Here is a 19548-nt window from a genome sequence, read left to right on the forward strand (position 1 = left end):
TTTGCTTGCTTTTTAAAGTTATCCAAAGAATAACTGGGAAATCAAATCACTGTTTTACTACTTTAAAGAATTTTTACAATCATAAATAATAGAAAATATTGTGGCCTAGTGTTGAAAACAAAGTTAACAAATATCCATAATCCCCAAACCTTATATCTAGAAAAATGAAAATGAATATGGTTATTAAAACAACACATTAAAAGCTATATGACAAACTATATAACCATACCAGTACTTACCTGCTGAATGATTTTGGAAGTTTTTTGAAGATTCTCTCTGGGAGGGACTTTACCAAATAATTTCCAGCCAGGAGCACTATGAACAACTGATTTGAGTTCCTTTGTTCTTTTTGGAAAAAGATTTCTGAAACACAGAAAAGTTACACAAATCGTGTTTTTTGCAACCAAGGAGCTATTAAATATTAAATTTTAGAGTATGTTTTTTTCCCAAGGCAAACACAAAATACTCTTAAATAAAATTTCTTCTACTACTTATACTACTATTGCTTAGTCTAAATGACTCAATTAAAAGAACACCTGGCTTAGGCTGGGTGCTGGGGCTCATGTCTGTAATCTCAGCTACTTGGGAGGATAAAGGTTCAAGGCTAGCCTGGGCAAAAAGTTAGTGAGACTATCTTAACAAACAAGCTGGACATGGTGGTTCACACATGTGATCCTAGCTAAGTGGGAAACCACAGGTAGGAGGATTTCCTTAGGTTTACAGTAGAAAAGAATAGGTGACATCACAGAGTAATTTCTACTTAAAATACTTTGGAGATTTCATCTCAGAGGCCATAGACAATGACTTAATTCTCTACTTCATAAAATATCTAGGTCAAAGGCTTTCAATAATCAATATACTGAAAATTAGGACTATCTAGAAGAAACAATTTGAAGCTACAATGGATAGCCTATTAAACAGTGTTTGATATTTGTGTGCAATATATCAACTTATTGCCTCTTAACTCTCTATTCATCCTTCAGTATTTGTTCTGTGGTAACAAAATTCTTTTAAGCATTTCTCCCTTAAAATAAACAGGGAAAGCTGAAGGCACTGAAGGAAAAAGGGGCTCCCCTATAGATTTCAGCTACTGCAGAATGTGTCATTGGTATGGGTATGAAACCATCCAGTAGAACTCTGCTCAGACACATGTCCAGACTATTAGTCCCATGAAAACTTGCAGCCTCAGTCTAGAGATTTTTTCACAGTCCTCTTGACATGGGAACTTACCCCACTAAAGGTCTCCTATCAATACCAATGTGCTAATTTCCTCTACAGGCCCCACACAACTAACCTATAATTCTATGGTCACTAAGAATTCTATGGTCTAGGAATTCTGTGGTCACTAGTTGACCATAGAAATAGAACAGAAACTTGTTGCCATACACAAGGAATATACACTTTGCAAAAATAACTTGGAAAACTCACAAATAGATGGTCCAGCTTTCAACAAGCAAAAACTAGTGATGGCTGAGATGTACAGAAACAGATGTACAGATTAACCATATTAATAATGCTCAGAATGTCCATTTCTCAACAAAAAAATTACGGAACATACAAAGAGAAAGCAAAGTTTATGGCCCATTCACTAGACAAAAAGCATCCCTGAGGAAGTCCAGAAGATAACGGAATTGATATATGTTATATCAACTATCCTTAAAAAAGAAAAAAAAAAAAAAGCTCTAGGAGCTACAGGAAACCATAGACAAAAGAACTAGAGGAAATCAAGTTCCAATATGACTATTAATAAAGGCATTAGAAAAAGGACACTTTCAAAAGATTAAAAAGGTAATTCACCAAATAAGAAAAAATATTTGCAAATTATATCTGATAAGAGTCCAGTATCCAAAATATTTAAGAACCAACTATAACTCAACAAAAAATCAGTAATAAGTAAACAGTACAATTAAAAGTGGGCAAAGGATTTGGAAAGTACATGTTTCTTCAAAGAAGATTCACAAATGGCTATTAAACACACAAAAAGACTGAATATTATTTGTCACCAAGAAAATGCAAATCAAAATCACAATTAGATACCACACACACACATGCAAAATATAAGTGTCGATAAGGAAGGGAAGAAATTGAGGCCCTGAGGAGCATATAAAATGATACAGCAACTGCTCAAAATGTTAAAACACAGAAAGCCTAAAAATTCCACTCCTAGATCTAAAAACAGAGACACAAACAAATACTTATATACCGACGTTCATAGTAGTATTATTCACAAGACTCAAAAGCCAGAAGCAACTCAAATACCTATCAACTCAATGAGTGAGCAAAATGTGGTGTATACAAGGGCTACAGAATCAATTGTATCCCCTAAAAATTCCTATGTTAAAGTTCTAATCACTAGACCCTTAGACTGTGACTATATTTGGACACAGGGCTTTTAGAGAGGTATTCAAGGTTAAATGAGGCACATGGGAAGGCTCTAACCTTTTATGGCTGGTGTTCTTCTAAGAAGAGAACTAGGGATGAACACAGAGGAAAAGTGGTATGACAGAGAAAAAAACAAAACCATCTAAAGCCATGAAGAGAGACTTTGGGAGAAACTAAATACATCAATCAACATCTTTGTTTTAGACATCCAACCTCTAAAACCATGAGAAAATTAATTTCTGGCTTTTTAAGCCACCTAGTCTATGATGTTTTGTTGTATCGCCCCTAGAAAATTAATGCAACATAAAAGAATATTATTTAGACACAAGAAGTTACAAAGTTCTAATACATGCTACAATATGAATATGCCTTGAAATCACTGTGCTAAGTCAAATGAGCCAGAAACAAAGGAACTAGTATTACGTAACTCCATTTATGGGCAGTATCTAGAATCGTAATTCACAGAAACAGGAAGGAGGACAGATGTTACCAGGAGTTGGAGAGAGAGAAAAATGAGGGATTAATGGGTAGAGTTTCTATGTGGAATGCTGAAAAGTAGATAATGGTAATGGTGTACACATTGTTAATATGCTAATGTCACTGAATTGCACAACTGTACACTTAAAATGACTACAGTATTTTACCAAAATTTAAATACATTCATTCATTCATTTAAATGAGACAGGACTTTGCTATGTTGCCCAAGCTGTGCCAAATCACGGACTCCAGTTATTCTCTTGCCTCAGCATCCTGAGTAGCTGGAATTACAGGTGTGTATCACTGCATCTGACTACCAAATTTCTTTTTTTGGTACTGGGGCTTGAACTCAGGGCCTTCACCTTCAGCCAGTCCACCAGCCCTATTTTTGTGAAGGGTTTTTCAAAAAAGGGTCTCACAGAACTATTTGCCCAGGCTGGCTTTGAACCACAATCCTCCTGATCTCTGCCTCCTGAGTAGCTAGGATTACAGGCCTGAGCCACCAGTGCCTGGGTTACAATTTTTAAGAAAACATAGAGAAAACCTAAAAAATAAGGCAAAGATTGAAAAATAATAGTTGAACCACATATATCTATGAAAAGACTTCTAACCTGACACTAGTAAGAAATCTTACAACTCAACAATAAGGGATGCTTAAATATACAGAAAAAAGAAAACAAGTTCAAAAGATATGAGTAGACATTTTTCCCAAGAAGGTATTTTAAAGCTAATAAGCTACCTGAAAAGATGCTCAGTATCATTTGCCACTAGGAAAATGCAAATCAAAACTGTCATGAGATATCACTTCAACACCCTCAATAAGAGCTATAATTTAAAAAAAAAAACAGATAATAAGTACAGAGATACTAGAACCCTCATACATTCCCGTCAAAAAGTGAAGCCATTTTGGAAAACAACAGTTTTTAAAAAGTTCATAAAACTCAGCAACTCCATGTCTAGAGTGAAATGAAAACATATATCTGCACAAAAATGTGAACACCAATGTTAACAGCAGCATCATTCCAAATGCCCATCAATTACTGAATGTATAAACTAAATGTATCCATACAGTGAAATACTATTTAGCAATAAAAAGGATCAGAACAACTGATATATGCTACATCATGGATAACTCAAAAAACATTCTAAATGAAAGAAGCCAGATGCATAAGACCACATATTGTATAATTCACTTATACAAATTATCCAGGAAAGGCAAATCTGTAGAGACTAGATCAGCAGTTGCCTTGGGATGGGGACCAACCACAAATGGGCATAAGGGAGGTCTTTGGTGTGATGGAAATGTTCTGAAACAAGATTATGGTAATGACTGCACAGTCCTATAAATTTAATCACTGAATTATACATTTAAAATGGGTGGATCTTGCAGTATGGAAGTTATACCTCAAAAAGCTACCAACTATAAAAGACTATTAGACTAACAATCAGAGCAAATAATATCCAAAGTTAGTCTTCTGTCAAGTTTAGTAAAATAGACAAAACTCTCAGTATATTTTTTTAAGGTAGAAATAAGTAGAAAGAAAAAGAGAATGGGATTAAATCAGATACAGCAAAAAAATTAAAATAAAATTCTATAAACAACTTTTACTAGTAATTTAGAACATTTTGACAAAATTGATCCATAGAAAAACAGAACTTAGCAAACAGACTCAGAAAACACAGAAAATGTCAATAGTCCCAAATTATTTTAATAAAATAATGGTTAAAATTCCTCCTCAAAAAAATAAGACATAGAATATTTGATGAAAACTCTATCAAATTTTCAAGATACATATTATGCCAATGTTGTATAAACTATATTGGAAAATAAAAGAGAAAAATCCCCTAATCAAATTTGTAAGGCTGAACTAGGCACCTGTAATTCTAGCACTCAGGTGACTGAGGCAGGAGAAGAGCACATTCCAGGCCAGAAGAGGCTACAGAGAGAGTTCCAAGACAGCCTGGGCTATACCAATATAACAGTATACGTCAGGAAGGGAGCCTTGATGGAAGATGTTTAGGTCAGAAGGGCTCTGCACTTGTGAATGGCTTAATAGTACTATAAAAAGAGGTTAAATCTCTTCTGACATGCACAGACACAGCTTGTCGCCTCTCTTGCCTTTTTGCCTTCTGCTATGGGATGACATACCAAGAAAGCCCTCACCATATGCCAGCCTTGATCTTGGGTTTTGCACATCCAGAACCATTAGAAATAATATTGTTCCTTATAAAAATACTCAATCTCATGTATTCTGTTATAGCAACACAAAACAAAGGCACTGATTTTTTTAAGGCAAGATTCAGAAGGGTACATGGAATACACTGCTTTTACAAAGCTCAAAAATAATATAATAAAGTTATAATAAAATAAAAATAGTATTGTAGCAAAAACTATTGCTGAAAAATCAAGGAAAAGGCTAGGCATGGTGGCTCATGCTATTTTTTTTTCTTTCCCTTTTTTTTTTTTTTGTGGCAGTACTGGGGTTATTCCACCAGTCCTTTTGTGTGTATGTATGATTTTTTTTTTTTTTGAGATAGGGTCTCACAAACTGTTTTGCCTAGAATGCTTTGAACCATGATCCTCCTGATCTCTGCCCCCTGAGTAACTAGGATTACAGTATGAGCCTGGCCTCATGGCTATAATTCTAGTTATTTTGGAGATGGAGATAAGGAGACTGGGGTTCAAAGCTAGCCCAGGCAAAAATTAGCAAGACCCCATCTCAACCAATAAAAATATGGGCATGGTGATGTGCACTTGTCATCCAAGCTACAAGGGAGGCATAAACAGGAGGATCATGGTCCAGGCTAGCCTGGGCAAAAATGGGAGACCTTACTAAAAAAAAACTAAAAACAGTAACAACAAAAAAAAGTGTGGCTCAAGTGGTACAGTGCTTTCCTGGCAAGTGTGAGGCCCCAATATTTGGGAGAAGGGGAAGGGGAAGAGAATGGTGAAAGGGAGGGGAAAGGAAGGGAAGGTGAAGCAGGAGGATCACAAGCTTAATACCAGCCTGGGCTACATGGTGAGATCTTGTCTCAAAACAAAAGGCAAGAAAAGTCTGGATAGACATTGCTACTTAGGTAAGCAAGACAGTAAGACATTCAATACTTATATTTCAACAGTACTGACATAGTTTCTCTTTCTGAGACTAGATAAAGCACTGACCAGTTTATATATCATATCACAATTCGCACATCTTTTATTTTTTTTATATATCAAAAATATTACGTTCTTCACAGGGGGGCTGGTGGCTCATGCCTATAATCCTAGCTACTCAGGAGGTAGAAATCAGGAGGATCACAGTTCAAGGCCAGCCCACATAGCTCTTGAGACCCTACTTCAAAAATACCTAACACAAAAAAAGGGCTGATGGAATGGCTCAAGTAGTAGAATACTGCCTAGCAAGCGTGAGGCCCTGAGTTCTAGCCCCAGTAACATAAATAAATAAATGCTAGGTTTTCATTAAGTAATGTAAGCCTGATGTCCCAGTCAGTATTCTTTAGCATAAGCTGAGTAACCCTTATGTGAAATGCATGTGGGGTATAGCAGTGTTTCAGATATTGGAATTTTTCAAATTTTGGAACATTTGCATAGACTTTACCAGTTGAATATCCTTAATTTGAAAACAAATTTGAAATGCTCAAAAACCCTAAACTTTTTGAGATTCTTATAAGCACACAAAAAACTTCAGAGTTCAGATTTTTACTAGCTCTTAGCCATCAGATTTCAGATTTTCAGATTAGGGATTAAAAGATTTTCACAGATAAGGGGCTGTAAGTAAATTTAGCCTCTTCCTACACTGTGTTGAGCATCAGTTAAAAAAAAAAAAAAAAAGGCCTAGGGCCTGGATCCCAGGGCCTTGCCCATGCTAGGCAAGCGCTCTTTTACTAAACTACATTCCCTGCCCTAGAGCATCCCTTTTTAACTCCAAGTTAAGATATACTTATTTGGGCTGAAGTTGATAAGCATTTCAGATTTCAAATAATCCTCTTAGGGCCAGTTCATTTCTATATAAAAAAATTGTCTCAATTATCACATTAGTTATTAGGTCCAAATCCGTAATATAAATACTTAGCTCAGAAGAAAAACAACTACAATGAGTAATTTTGTTGTTGTTTTCAAAAGCTACCTTTAACTCCGATCACCAACAGTAATACATGAATAGGCAGTGCTTATGAGCGGGCAAAAACAGCATTTCATTTTCTACATCAGAAATGCAGACTCACATCTATAGTAAGAAGTGAGGCAACCATAAAACAAAGACTTAATGCACTTTTTGAACAAACTCACTGAAGCACAGGTTCAAATAATGTGACCTAAGAATAGAGAAGTAACAGCAGACTGAAGAAACCACAAGTATAAGATAAAATAGACTAAAACAAAGAACTATAATAACTAAAATCAGAAAAGTCTAGGGCTTAGGTATGGATTAGTGGTAGAGCACTTGCCTAGCATGGGCAAGGCATTGGGTTCAATCCACAAGCTGGGAAAAAAAAATAACTGTCAAGATGTGTGCATGCATACATACACGTGGAAAATTAATTTATAAAGATATTTTGGACTTACAAAATTAAATCCAAGGAATATTACTTCTTAAACAACAGATTTTCAATAGAAGTAATTTTTGTAGAATCTTGCTGTGATTGGGAAGTATAAAAAGGAAAAAGCAAAATAAATAACTTCCAAATTAAAAAGGCTGTCCCAATAAAGTACAACAATACAATCAAAAGTTCAGAATGAAGTTTAAATTCTTCTTTTATACATTTTTTTATTCGGATATATTCATTATAGGGGGGAATCACAGTGAAGTTTAAATTCTTATTAAGGGCTTAGCCTTTCTGAGACCCCTCCGGATATACAGGGGCTTTTCTTCTCTTTTCCTTTCTGCTTAATAAACATCTGTTCTTTTGCTCAAAAAAAAAAATTCTCATTAAATCATAGAATACCCACCAATGCTAAGTACCTTAAATTTATATAGCAAGTAAATTTAAATTACTGTAAGAAATTTCCACACAAGAAATACAAGACCACAAGGATTCAATTGCTTTAAGTATTCAAGTTTAGATACCAATGCAAATGAATGAGTCTAGGTTCCTCCTCATCACATTTTCAAACTGAACAATGACACACACATACACAAACACACACTCACACACTTTTCCCTTTTTCCTATTCCAAGTTATTCAAATTTCTCCAAATTTAAGTCAACACTAAAGGCTTCAAGCATATACACCAAAAGAGAGAACAATTATTTCCCTCAGGATTCCAGAGAAAGTTTGACTATATGAATAAGATTTGTATGGCAGCATTGAGAGAAAGGGTCACTCTTACTCTACAGTCTTCGTGTTTCAGGGGAGGGGGAGAAGGCGGGACATTCCTAACTTCTCTCTGCCCCTTACTCATCTCTACCTGAGGGGTTGAATTTTGGTGGCAGGCATTTAGAGAGCAGGTTCATTGGTAAAGCGCCTGCCTAGAGGGCAGGTCTCAGTACTGCTCACGTGGCCTCCAACTCCTATGCTGCCTCCGCCTGGTGGCTGGGGCTGTAGGTGCACACTAGTGTTCTGTTGTGTTTTGTTTTTCCATCTTATGATGCATCTTATTAAAACATAAAAAGAACAGGAAATAATATTAGTTCATCTTTCCCTCTTTAAATTCACCCTACACTCCAATTAACACTGTATATACCATATTCACATGCACACCTATCTATATAAAAAAAAAAAGCAAACACATTATCATCCATTTTCTCCACTAATTTATTTCCAATCTTTTTAGCAAGAAGGAATTGAGAAAATCAGTTGCACTAACTGGTGCTAAGGACAGCACAAGCTGAGAAACAGTTTAATTTTTCTGTATTATTGAAAACATAAGGAAGAAAAAAGACTCTGCCTTCTCCTATAGCAGATTTTGTAACAACTGATAAAAATGACTAGCTTGCTAATACTTATTAATATTTGATTCACCTATCTATGTGTTTTCCATATTACAAGATTTCATCATTTCTTTTACCACACCCACAAAAAGATTCAGATGGGAGTCAGACCTCCCTCCCTACAAGGGGTTGAATTTTGGTGGCAGGTTGGGAGTCAGTACCATACCTAAGAAGCTAGCTGATCAAAAAGGGACAAAGCTTATTTATACCATGAAAGTTTTGTGCTCATGATTTCTTTTCTTTACTGAACCCATGGCTTCATACTTGCTAGGCAGGAGGTACTCTACCACTTGAGCTACACCTCCAGCCATCTTATCCTGTGGTGGTTATTTTTTAAATTTATTTTGGTAGGACTGGCGTTTGAATTTAGGGCTTGGAAACTGCAAAGTAGCCACTTTACCACATGAGCCTCCAGTCCTCCTGTGCTTATTTTTGAGATGGGGGTCTTGCATTTTTGGCCTGGACTAGCTTCAAAACACAATTTCCCCTGATCCTGACATCCCAAGTGGCTAGGATAACAGGCATGAGCCAGCCACAGGAACCCGGTTCATGATTTTTTTAGTAACAGAATATCCAGTGTGTGGGTCTCTAAGAATTGGCAAACTGACATATGAAACAAAGCAAAGTAAGTTTTTTTCTGTTTTTTTTTTTTTTTTTTTTGTGGTACTGGGTTCTGAACTCAGGGCTTAGTGCTTACAAAGCAGACATTCTACCACTTGAGCCACACCTCCAGTCCAGCAATGAAAATTTCATAGTTTCTCAACTATGGAATTTTACACTGTAGAAAATTGTAACTACCTAATCTTGACTCTTCTTACTGTCAACTATAATATCAGTATCAAAAAGGAACTGGAATACTTTTCCAAACAGAGAGTCTCACTCAACCTCACTCAAAAGAGTAAAATAAGTTTAAAAAATTAAAAAATATAACCTACCTTCAAATTCTGTTTCAGGAGAAGTTGGACCACTGAAAACACATCAACTTCCTGAACTTTATACTTAAATTTTTTGGAAGAATAGAAGACCAAAAAGAAAACATTGTCCAGTGACCATGGAATGCTATAGCTGCCTGTGTAATTAATTCAAAGAAGTATTAAGTACTATTTTTTTTATTCAGTACAATAGCTACCCTTGAGTATTTTGGATTAAAGATCTGGCACAAAGCCTACTTACATTCTTTTCAAACCTCAATCCTTTTTTTTTTTTTTTTCATTTCAAAAAAGACTTTCAGCTGACTACATTCACACACAAAAAAGTATCTTTTCTTCCAGATAACTTAGGCTTTTTAATTCCAAGAATTTTCTTTCTTGGGCTGTTTCTGGGTCTTGTCTTTGTTATTATTACAAATCCTAAAAACTAGAAAGACTAAAGAGTTTGTACTTACTAAACACTATTTAACAATCCTAGCTATTTTCAGAGATTACAACTATTTAAAAAGGGGAAAATTCAATGTCAGTTACTCTTTGTCAAAAAATTAAAATTACAACACTTATTTTAATTTTTAATTATACTTTTTAATAGAATTTTAGAGCTGCCAAGAATCTTACAGAGTATACAGGTCAAAGGTTCTTCATCAAGAGTCAATGACCTTATATGAATGGGCTATGGTCTCCTCAAATTGTATGTTTTTTTTTTTGGCAGTACTGGGGTTTGAACTCACAGCCTCATGCTTACAAGGCAGGCGTTCTACCATGTGAGCCACTCTCCAGCCATGTAGGCATAATGATAAGTAAGCAATGTACTTTCAGTCATTGTTCCTTGGGAAGCTGCCTATAGTTTTCATCAAATTCTCTTTAGTCTCAACTACCAACTACTCCCAAAAAACACTGATGATGCCATAATGTCACTTCCTAAGGTCATACTAATAATAAGTGTTTGAGACAGGGCTCTTGAAGTTTCTTTTCTTTCTAATCATTCATATTTTGTTCATGTGTTCCATACAACAACCAAGAGCTTGACGTTATTCCTAAAGTAAATTATTAAATTGTACGCATTGCTAAAATGTTCAAGATAAAAATAATTATATCTAATATTATTATCTACTCTCTCCAAAACAAAGTTTGAGTATGTTCACAACAGACAGTCACCTTAAGGTATACCCTAGCTCTTACAATAAATTAATTTCAGGCAATATCTTATTAATAGAGAGCTTTTCTTCTTATGTAGCAGGGAAAACTAAAATAGGACACATTCATGGGTTAAAAAAAAGAGTAATTATAAAAACATTGTTGCCTTTGTGCTGCATACACACACCTTGTATGGAATACTTCATGAGAACAGTCTATGTTGATTAAAGGCCAATCTTAGTACTCAAGATTATCAGAAGAAAGGTAGAAACTACCAGGAAAAGAAAAGAGGAAGGAAGGCTATAGGAAAGAATGTATAAGATATGCACATAAGCAGTAACAGGAACAATATCAGCAGAATGTGGAAGAATATCCACATTATGTAAGATATAAGAGAAGCTATGCTAAAATAAAAGTAAAATATATTCACGTGTGTTTGGTCATCATAATGGGCATACGGTTTCTTTTAGAGATGACAGAAAAATTCTCAAACTATGATGATGGTTGCACAACCCTGTGAATATGCTGAAAGTCATCAAATTGTATACTTTAAATGAGTGAATTATATGGTATATGAATTATGTCTGAAGCTATTAAATTTTTATTAAGTGGAAAACAAATTAGCTGGGTACCGGTGGCTCACTCCTGTAATCCTAGCTACGTGGGAGGCTGAGATCAGGAGGACAGAGGTTTGAGGCCATGCCAGGCAAATAGTTCATGAGACCCTATCTTCAAAACATCCAGAACAAAATGGATTGTCAGCGTGGCTAAAGCAGTAAAGCACCTGCTCTGCAAATGTGAAGCCTTGAGCTCAAACCCCAGTCCCATCTTTCCCTCCCCTCAAAAAAGTAGAAAGCAAATTAAATGTAATAAAACATAGAGGGGAAAACAAAAACAAGTGGAGTTTATCATAAAAATACAAGGAAAAACATGATCATATCAAGTGATGCTACAAAGCTATATGATGACATCATAAGTATGTTTGTTCATAAATATAGAACAAAGTAGGAAGAAAATGGAAGTTCTTTAATCTAATTAAGAATATCTACAAAAGCAATTTTGAAAATTTATTGAGCTATTATCTTCTGTATTAAAATGTGAACTCTATGATGTCACCGCTACATGAGAGTATAAGCTCTGTATTCACCACTGTATTCCAGTGCTGGGTATCCACACGTGAATACAAGTTAGCTAATTTGGGGGTGGGGAGGAATCTTACAGAGAAAAAAAAAAGTCACCTCTGTCCTTAAACTTATTCTAGTAGAGAAGTACACAGCGTGGTGAACCATTGCTTCTATTAATTTTTGTCCTCTATGAACAATTTTTTTCTATGAATCATTCTCTTCCAATACTTTCCACTTTCTATCCTGCTGATCTGAATGCTGTTTTTAAACCAGAAATGCCCTGAGAATTTGTGTATCCTTCACAATGTCCTGACCTCAGTTAATATTTTATCCTTTAAACTGACATAAAATAAAATTGACTGCTTTTCTCTTGGTGTATAGTACATTTATGTAACTCTCACCTCAGTCAAGATAACACAATAGTTCCATTCACCCTCCCACTTCCAAAAAAAAGAACCTCTTTTCTGCTACCTCTTTGTAGTCACATCCTACTCTAACCTCTATAAAACACTGAAATGATCCTAAAGATAGGCTTACAAACAGATTTAGTGCCAGAGGAGTAAATCTTGTTTCTCTCATATTATGAATTCTTGTAATTTTATGTTGCCTCTGCATCCATTTTGAATGGATTTCCCATACCAGAAGCAGGGCTCAGTCATTCTTGACATAGTCATTTACACTTCTGTGTTTCTCTCAATTCCTCAAAGTGGTCAATCTAGATTTCTGCCTCATACAGACTTCAGCTGACCTCCTCCCTATAGGCCAGTTAAACACAACCTACTTGACTGGTTCTGCTAACTACATGCTTGCATGGTAGGTATGCCACTGGTGTCCTTCTAGAACTCCTATATACTTACTTTAAACCTGCCAGTTAGAACTTTCCAGAAGAAACCTGGTTAGGTAATACTCCAGACCCCAATAAAGACTTTAACCCATACATGACCCGTCCTGGTGCTGACCAGCCTCTGGTGTAGCCTTAGGACATGCCACATACACCCAGGCTTATAACCCAGGCTTTCCATTTTGTTGTCTCTTCTGATTAGTAAGGGGGTATTCTCCATTTTAGAGAACTTATGGCTGGGCACAGTGGCTCATGCCTGCAATCTCAGATACCCAGAAGGAGGAAATCAGGATTATAGAGGCTCATGGCAAACCTGCGCAAAAAGTTAGAAAGACCTATTTCAATAGTAAACCAGGTGTGGTGGTGCACTAGGGAAGCCACAGGTAGGAGGATCGTGGTCCAAGGTCCACTCTAAGCAAAAACCATGAGACCCTATCCAAAAGATAATAACAAAAGTTAAAAAAAAAAAAAAGGGGCTGAGGCATGGCTCAAGTGTTAGACTGACTGCCTAAAAGGTCGAGGTACTAAGTTTAAGCCCCAGTACCTCTAAAAAGCAAACAAACTTAAAACACCTTATTTCATGTGGTCCCTGCTAGTATCATACATAAGTAGTGTTTGTTTGTTTGAGACAGTCTTGCTATGTAGGCCAGGTTGGCCTGAAACTGGAGAGCTTCCTGCTTTAGCCTCCCAAGCACTAAGATTACAGATGTGCACCACCACATTCAGCTCCACAGTGTTTCAATTTATATCTACAATGTACTCACCACTGTCTGCACCAGAAAGACCTTATTCTATCTAGCTCCTTCTCTTCTTGGAATATAGCTGGTAGTCAAATATGCTTGCTGAATGAACAAGGAAAGATTTAGACGAACAAATAGTAGAGGGAGGAAGAAAATAATAGACAACTCATTCTAACTGGAAAAAAAAACTACCAAATATAAGCAGGAAAGAACAGAACATTTTATTTCCTAGTATCCAAATCCTCAACAACTACCTATTATCTATGGAAGCTTATTCCTAACTCTAGCACTGATAGCTCCCCACAACTTAGGCTCAAACTATTTTTACAATATTTTTTCCTAATACTCTCTTTCTAGACAGTAGAAATACATGTGGTTTTGACATGCCCACAACCCTTCCCACTCCTTGTTACTGCCTTTTCTCCAACTGTTATTGAAATAGTACCCCCAATATGGCCACTTTTGCAGTTTATGGTCCTGTCCTTCAATCCATGTTGATTAAACTGAACTGCTGACAGAACAGGGACAAATTCATATCGAAAAGACCATCAAATCCCCATGATTATTACACAGAAGTCTTAGAAATTGAATCAAAGATGGTGAAATCATGTAGAATTAGGATAGCTTTATAGGACCTTTGCAGGTAAAAATGATACACTGAACAACCAAGAGACAGAAAAGAGAAAAGAAAAAACAGGCAACTCTCAAAAGGCAGAGAACTATTGTTGTCTATAACCAAATAAAATTTATTTTTTATTTTCAATGTCCACCAAACGCCTTTGACATGGCAACAGCAAATCCTCCTTTAAGGTAAGCTTATAAGGTCTTCTGTTCCTCAAAACTACACGAACCCTAAGATATCAACCAAGCCTCTGTTTCACACTTTTTTCTTTTATTTATTTATTTTGGTTTCTTGAGACAGGTCCTACTATGTAGCCCAGGTTGGCCTGGAACTTGTGATCCTTCTGCCTCAGCCTCACAGGCACGCACCACCGTTTCCAACTCTATTTCACACATTCTAACTTTCCGTTCTCTTTGCTCTGGATAGCTATATACACATCTTATTTCCTCTATTAAATTACACAGCTGTTTACATAAAGTTAAAACTATATACACCAAATTTTAAATTTTTCTTTCTACTTCTGTGTATCCAATAATATCATCAAGAAAGTATAAAAATAAGAGGTTGATTTTATCAAAGTACATTACATGCATATATGGAAGTAGCACAATGAACCCCTTTTATACAACTAATTTGTGCTAATGAAAAAACAGACAACCCATAGAATAGGAGAAAATATTTGCAAATCATGTAACTGATAAGGGTCTAACACCCAAAATTTGTAAAGAACTCAAATAACTTAACAACAAATCACAGCCTAATTAAAAATGGGCAAAGAACTTGAAATAGATATTTCTCCAAAGAAGACACACAAAAGGTCAAAATGTCTTGAACAGATACTCAACATCATTAGTCACTAAGGGAATGCAAATCCAAACCAGTGAAACACTATTTCACACCCACTAGAATGGCTATAATTAAATAATAACAAGTTAAAATAACAAGTGTTGGTGAGAATGTGAAGAAACTAGAACCCTTCATTGCTGGTGGGAATGTAAAATGGTACACCTGCTGTAGAATAAGTTTGGTGGTTCCTTAATGAATTAAACATAAAATTACCATATAAGCCAACAATTGTACTTCTACACATAATACCTAAAAGAATTAAAAACAGATTTCAAACAAACACTTGTAAACAAATGTTTGTAGCAGCATTATTCATAACAACCAAAAGCAGCATTATTCATAACAATCCATCAATGGATTAAAAAAAATGTGGTATATCTATACAATTCAGCCATAAAAAGTAATACTGTACTATTATATATTACAACATGGATGAACCTTGAAAAAACATGCTAAAACACAACAGACACAAAAGACCATAAACTCTGTGATTCTATGTATATGAAATATTCATAAAAGGCATATCCATATGGATAGAAAATAGATTAGTGGTGTGAAGGGCTTGGGGATGAGGTAAATGAAGGTGCCTAATTTGGTGGTATAGATTCCTTTTTGGGTACAGACATTCTAGACAGTGGTGATGGTTGCACAACATCATGAAGGTATTAAATGTTACTAATGGCATATTTATGCTGTATGCATGTTTAGCTCTGGCTAAACAAAATATCATAGATTAGGTGGCTTAAAAACAATGTGATGATCACATATAAGATTGCTGTTGTATTGATGGACTGTATTGTGTTAAAGTGTGGAAAATTGTTAAAATAAGAATTATTAGCTAGTGTGTGTTAGGATTTACAAACCAAGCCAGAGAATGACAGGCTGGCAATATGCAAATAAGCCAACCCTAAGGTGGCAGTGCCGATAGCAGAAGCTATCAGGTCACCTATCAGGTCACCACCGGGTATATAAACTCAGAGCCGAAACCCAAACCTTGCTCGCCTCCCAAACACAAGAAGACCACGCTGTCGGAGCCCGTCCCAAAGCTCTGACATAGAGGCAACCACTGCTTGAGAGCATGCCCCTTCTCCCTACGACCACTGGATGTCACCGGTGAACCGCGAGACCTGACGTGCAACTGAGAGTGGCAGTGAGGATTCCCCAGTGAGGATTCCCAGGAGCTCCTCTGAACTCCCCTCATCAGCTGAGAAGACATCGCATGGTGAGCGAGGCTTGGGGAAGTCCTGAGTAAACTCCTGGCTGGCTAGGGTAGCAGAGGACAGGCATTAGGATCCATGGGAGAGTGCTGTGTAGATTTGTTTGAATAAAATCCTGTTCTCTGAAGTAAGAGTCTCCTGAGTACTGCTTACTCGTACTGGATTGAACCATAAGTGCTCGCAACAAACAGACTTCTATTTCTCACAGTTTTAGAGACTGGGAATTCCAAGATCAAGATGCCAGTATATCTGCTATCCAGTAAGAGCTCCCTTCTGATTTGCAGATGGCAATTTTCCTACTGTATATTTACATGGTCAGGGCAAGGGAAGGAAGGAGGAGAGAGAAAACAAGCTCTCTGTGGTTTCTTCTTATAAAGGAATTAATCTCCTTAGAGCCCTACCCTCATGATCCCATCTAAACCTAATTACCTCCCAAAAGCCTCCCCTCTAAATGCCACTACCTTGGGGTTTAGGGCTTCAACCCAATATGAACTTGAGGACGACTCAAACATTCAGTCTACAACAATGTTCTTTAACACACAAAAAAAAAGCTTAACGGGTTTCTAAAACTGAACCTCTAATTATCAGTTTTTAATTGCAGCATAATTATAGATTAAATTCACACATCTTTTAGTAGAAGTGTACCACCCAAAAAGTCATAACTAAACTACACATTTATAAAATAAGAATTATTTTGAGGAAAGTTATTTTTCAATTGTGACTACTTGGTATTATATAGAGAGGTAATTCCCAATAGTTAATAGTTGTTTAAGCAAAATCTAAACACAATTGTTCCTATCAAAAACACTTTATTCTACACGAGCTGCTTTATCATTTCTAAAATATATTATTAAAAATTGCTAAGAAAATTCTTTGATAAACAAATGGTATTTAGTTTAGATTCATACTAAACAACTTATGTATTTAATAAATATTAAATGACCTGTATATGTAACACATTTTAATAATAAAAGACATGGATTTATAAGAATGAATAAAAGATGTATGTTATCCATAAACGACCAAAGTGTAAAAGTCAAATACAAGAATAAGCTAGAAACATCTAATTCTACCAAAAATGAGAGCAGATTCAAGACGGCAGTTTGCTGATAGCTCCGAATTCCAGATGGAGCTCCACAAACCCAAAGGAACATGGAAACTGAGGGCCCTGGAAAGACAAGTCCCGGGCCCTTCAGGCAGCAAGAAGCAGAACTCTGCCTGAACCTAAACAAATTAAAACAACAGAATACGCGGAGAAACATCTGCAGTTTTGTGCATCCTGCCTGACCAGAGCTGAGCAGGGAGCCAAGAGATGGCTTGTGAGAAATCTTCAGCACAAGAACCACATGGAGAAAGTCGGAGCCCAAGTAACAAAGGCACCCAATGGGCAATCTGCTGAGGTGAGATGCAGACCCAGTGAGCAGAAGTAAACCATACTGTGCTGTGGCCTGAAACAAAAGACCTCTGTGGAGCCAGCAGCAAACTTCCCTGAAGAGTATGCATCTCCCCCACCCCACACACACACCCTGGAGTTGATGAGTGATTCCCACCACAGCCAGCCAGATCCCTACTTGAACTCACATGACCACCAGTGGAAGGCCTGCAGGAAGCAGGTATCCAACAGGGAAAATTTACCAGGACCGGCAGCAACCCACAGAGGTCACAGGAACAGGTCACAGTGTGGCAGCACTACCATCGGGGAGCTGCACCTCCAACTCCACCAGAGGTTGGACAACATCTGGACAAAATCTCCACTTGGTGCCTAACTACAGTCTGTAAATTCTGGGGATCTTGAGAGATGGGAACAATGCAAATGTGAATGGGGTGGGGATGGCCAATGGTCAGTACAAACTCCAAAGAGTTACATCAACAAACACCCCTCTCTCTACAGCACCAGTCACCAATCCAGAGGCATATATCCAATTCAGCCTGCCATCTAGTGGACTGAAAGAGACAGAGGGGTGGGATAAGAGCAACATCAATAGAAAATTCATAATTTTTAGGTAAAATTTCTGCTCACTGCTGCTGAAACTGTGATGTAGATCTCTTACTCATTCACTTGCAGCTACTTTTTTTTTTTTCCTATACATTCCAATAGGGTTTTGCCTTCTTGCTCCCCAGGTCCCTCTTTTGACCTATCTTCCTGCCTCCCCTCTCACTACAGGCATTCATAAGATCTCCCATTTCTACCATCCTCCTCAATTTATACTTTGTACCTGTCAACCACCAGAACAACTCCCTAGCTATCAATCTCATTTCTCTTTGTCTACCCTCTCTCAATCTTCCTTCAATACCATTAATTCCAATAAAGGGATTCCCAGGTTTTTTTTGTTCAGTTCTGTGGAGTTTATATTTGTCTGTTCAATTTTCTCCCCCAATGTATCCCCTATTTTTTTACCTACCTGATCTCTTCTACCCATCCCAGTTTGCCTCCTAATTAAAGCCTTATATTTGCTCAGACACCACCTCCTACTATTACATAAACTTTTCACCTCTTATTACCCACTAGACCTTTCCCTCTGTTTCTGTCCCATCACAACTCCTGCTACCTTTAGCTTTCCGGGACCATGAAGATTCATCTTTTCTCCAATTGAAAACCAAACACACTAGAACAGTATCAGTAATTGATCCTCATCGGGGATTTCTATAACTTCAAGGTTTCAATTCAACTACTGAGACAGCTTTAGTAACTAAGCCTTCTTTCCCTATGTGAAACAGAGGACAGAATTCAACATCTTGAGAATAAAAAGCTGAAGGGATTGATGTTGAGCCACTACCGCTCCCCCCCAATCTTGAGACAAGAATACACACCAGAGCTCAGCCACCATCCAGACATGTGCAATCCCTCATAAAACCCCAACCACAGGAGCACAAGGGACTAGAACCCTGAACCGAAAACAACCCCAGATGCATAAATCTCAATGCAGAAACATGAAACAGCAAGGCAACAGCTCTCCTTCAAAAGCCAACTCCACCACTAAGGATCTAAACAACAGCAAAGAAAAGAAAATATCAAATACTGAATTCTAAAAAATAACAGAAAGAATGATTAAAGAGCTTAAAGAAAAGACACAAAAGCTAGTGTCTGATCTCAAACAGGATATGAATAAACAACTAAAAGAGCTCAAAGAGAATTCAAACAAACAGATGAAGTTAAGACCATAAAGGATATGAAAGAGGAACGCAATAAAGACATAGAAATCCTGAAAAAAAAAAAAAGAAATCCTGAAAAATAATTAATCTGAAATCAACAGCTCAATATCCCAAATAAAATCTCAAAAGCTTGATGAACAGAGTGGAGCG

The 19548-nt window shown here is 36.8% G+C and overlaps 1 protein-coding gene across 5 annotated transcripts in view; it reads right to left on the bottom strand.

The window, feature by feature from the left end:
* Positions 1-19548, bottom strand: part of Tbc1d12 (TBC1 domain family member 12) — an 82357-nt gene that overhangs the window by 44209 nt on the left and 18600 nt on the right. For all 5 annotated transcript variants that reach the window (XM_074078727.1, XM_020166848.2, XM_074078730.1 and 2 more), the window contains one exon: positions 240-363. In XM_074078727.1, the coding sequence (XP_073934828.1) occupies positions 240-363 (124 nt within the window). Of the gene's footprint in view, positions 1-239; positions 364-19548 lie in introns of those variants that run through there.

Source organism: Castor canadensis, chromosome 7, assembly GCF_047511655.1.
Source record: "Castor canadensis chromosome 7, mCasCan1.hap1v2, whole genome shotgun sequence".
Classification (NCBI taxonomy): domain Eukaryota; kingdom Metazoa; phylum Chordata; class Mammalia; order Rodentia; family Castoridae; genus Castor; species Castor canadensis.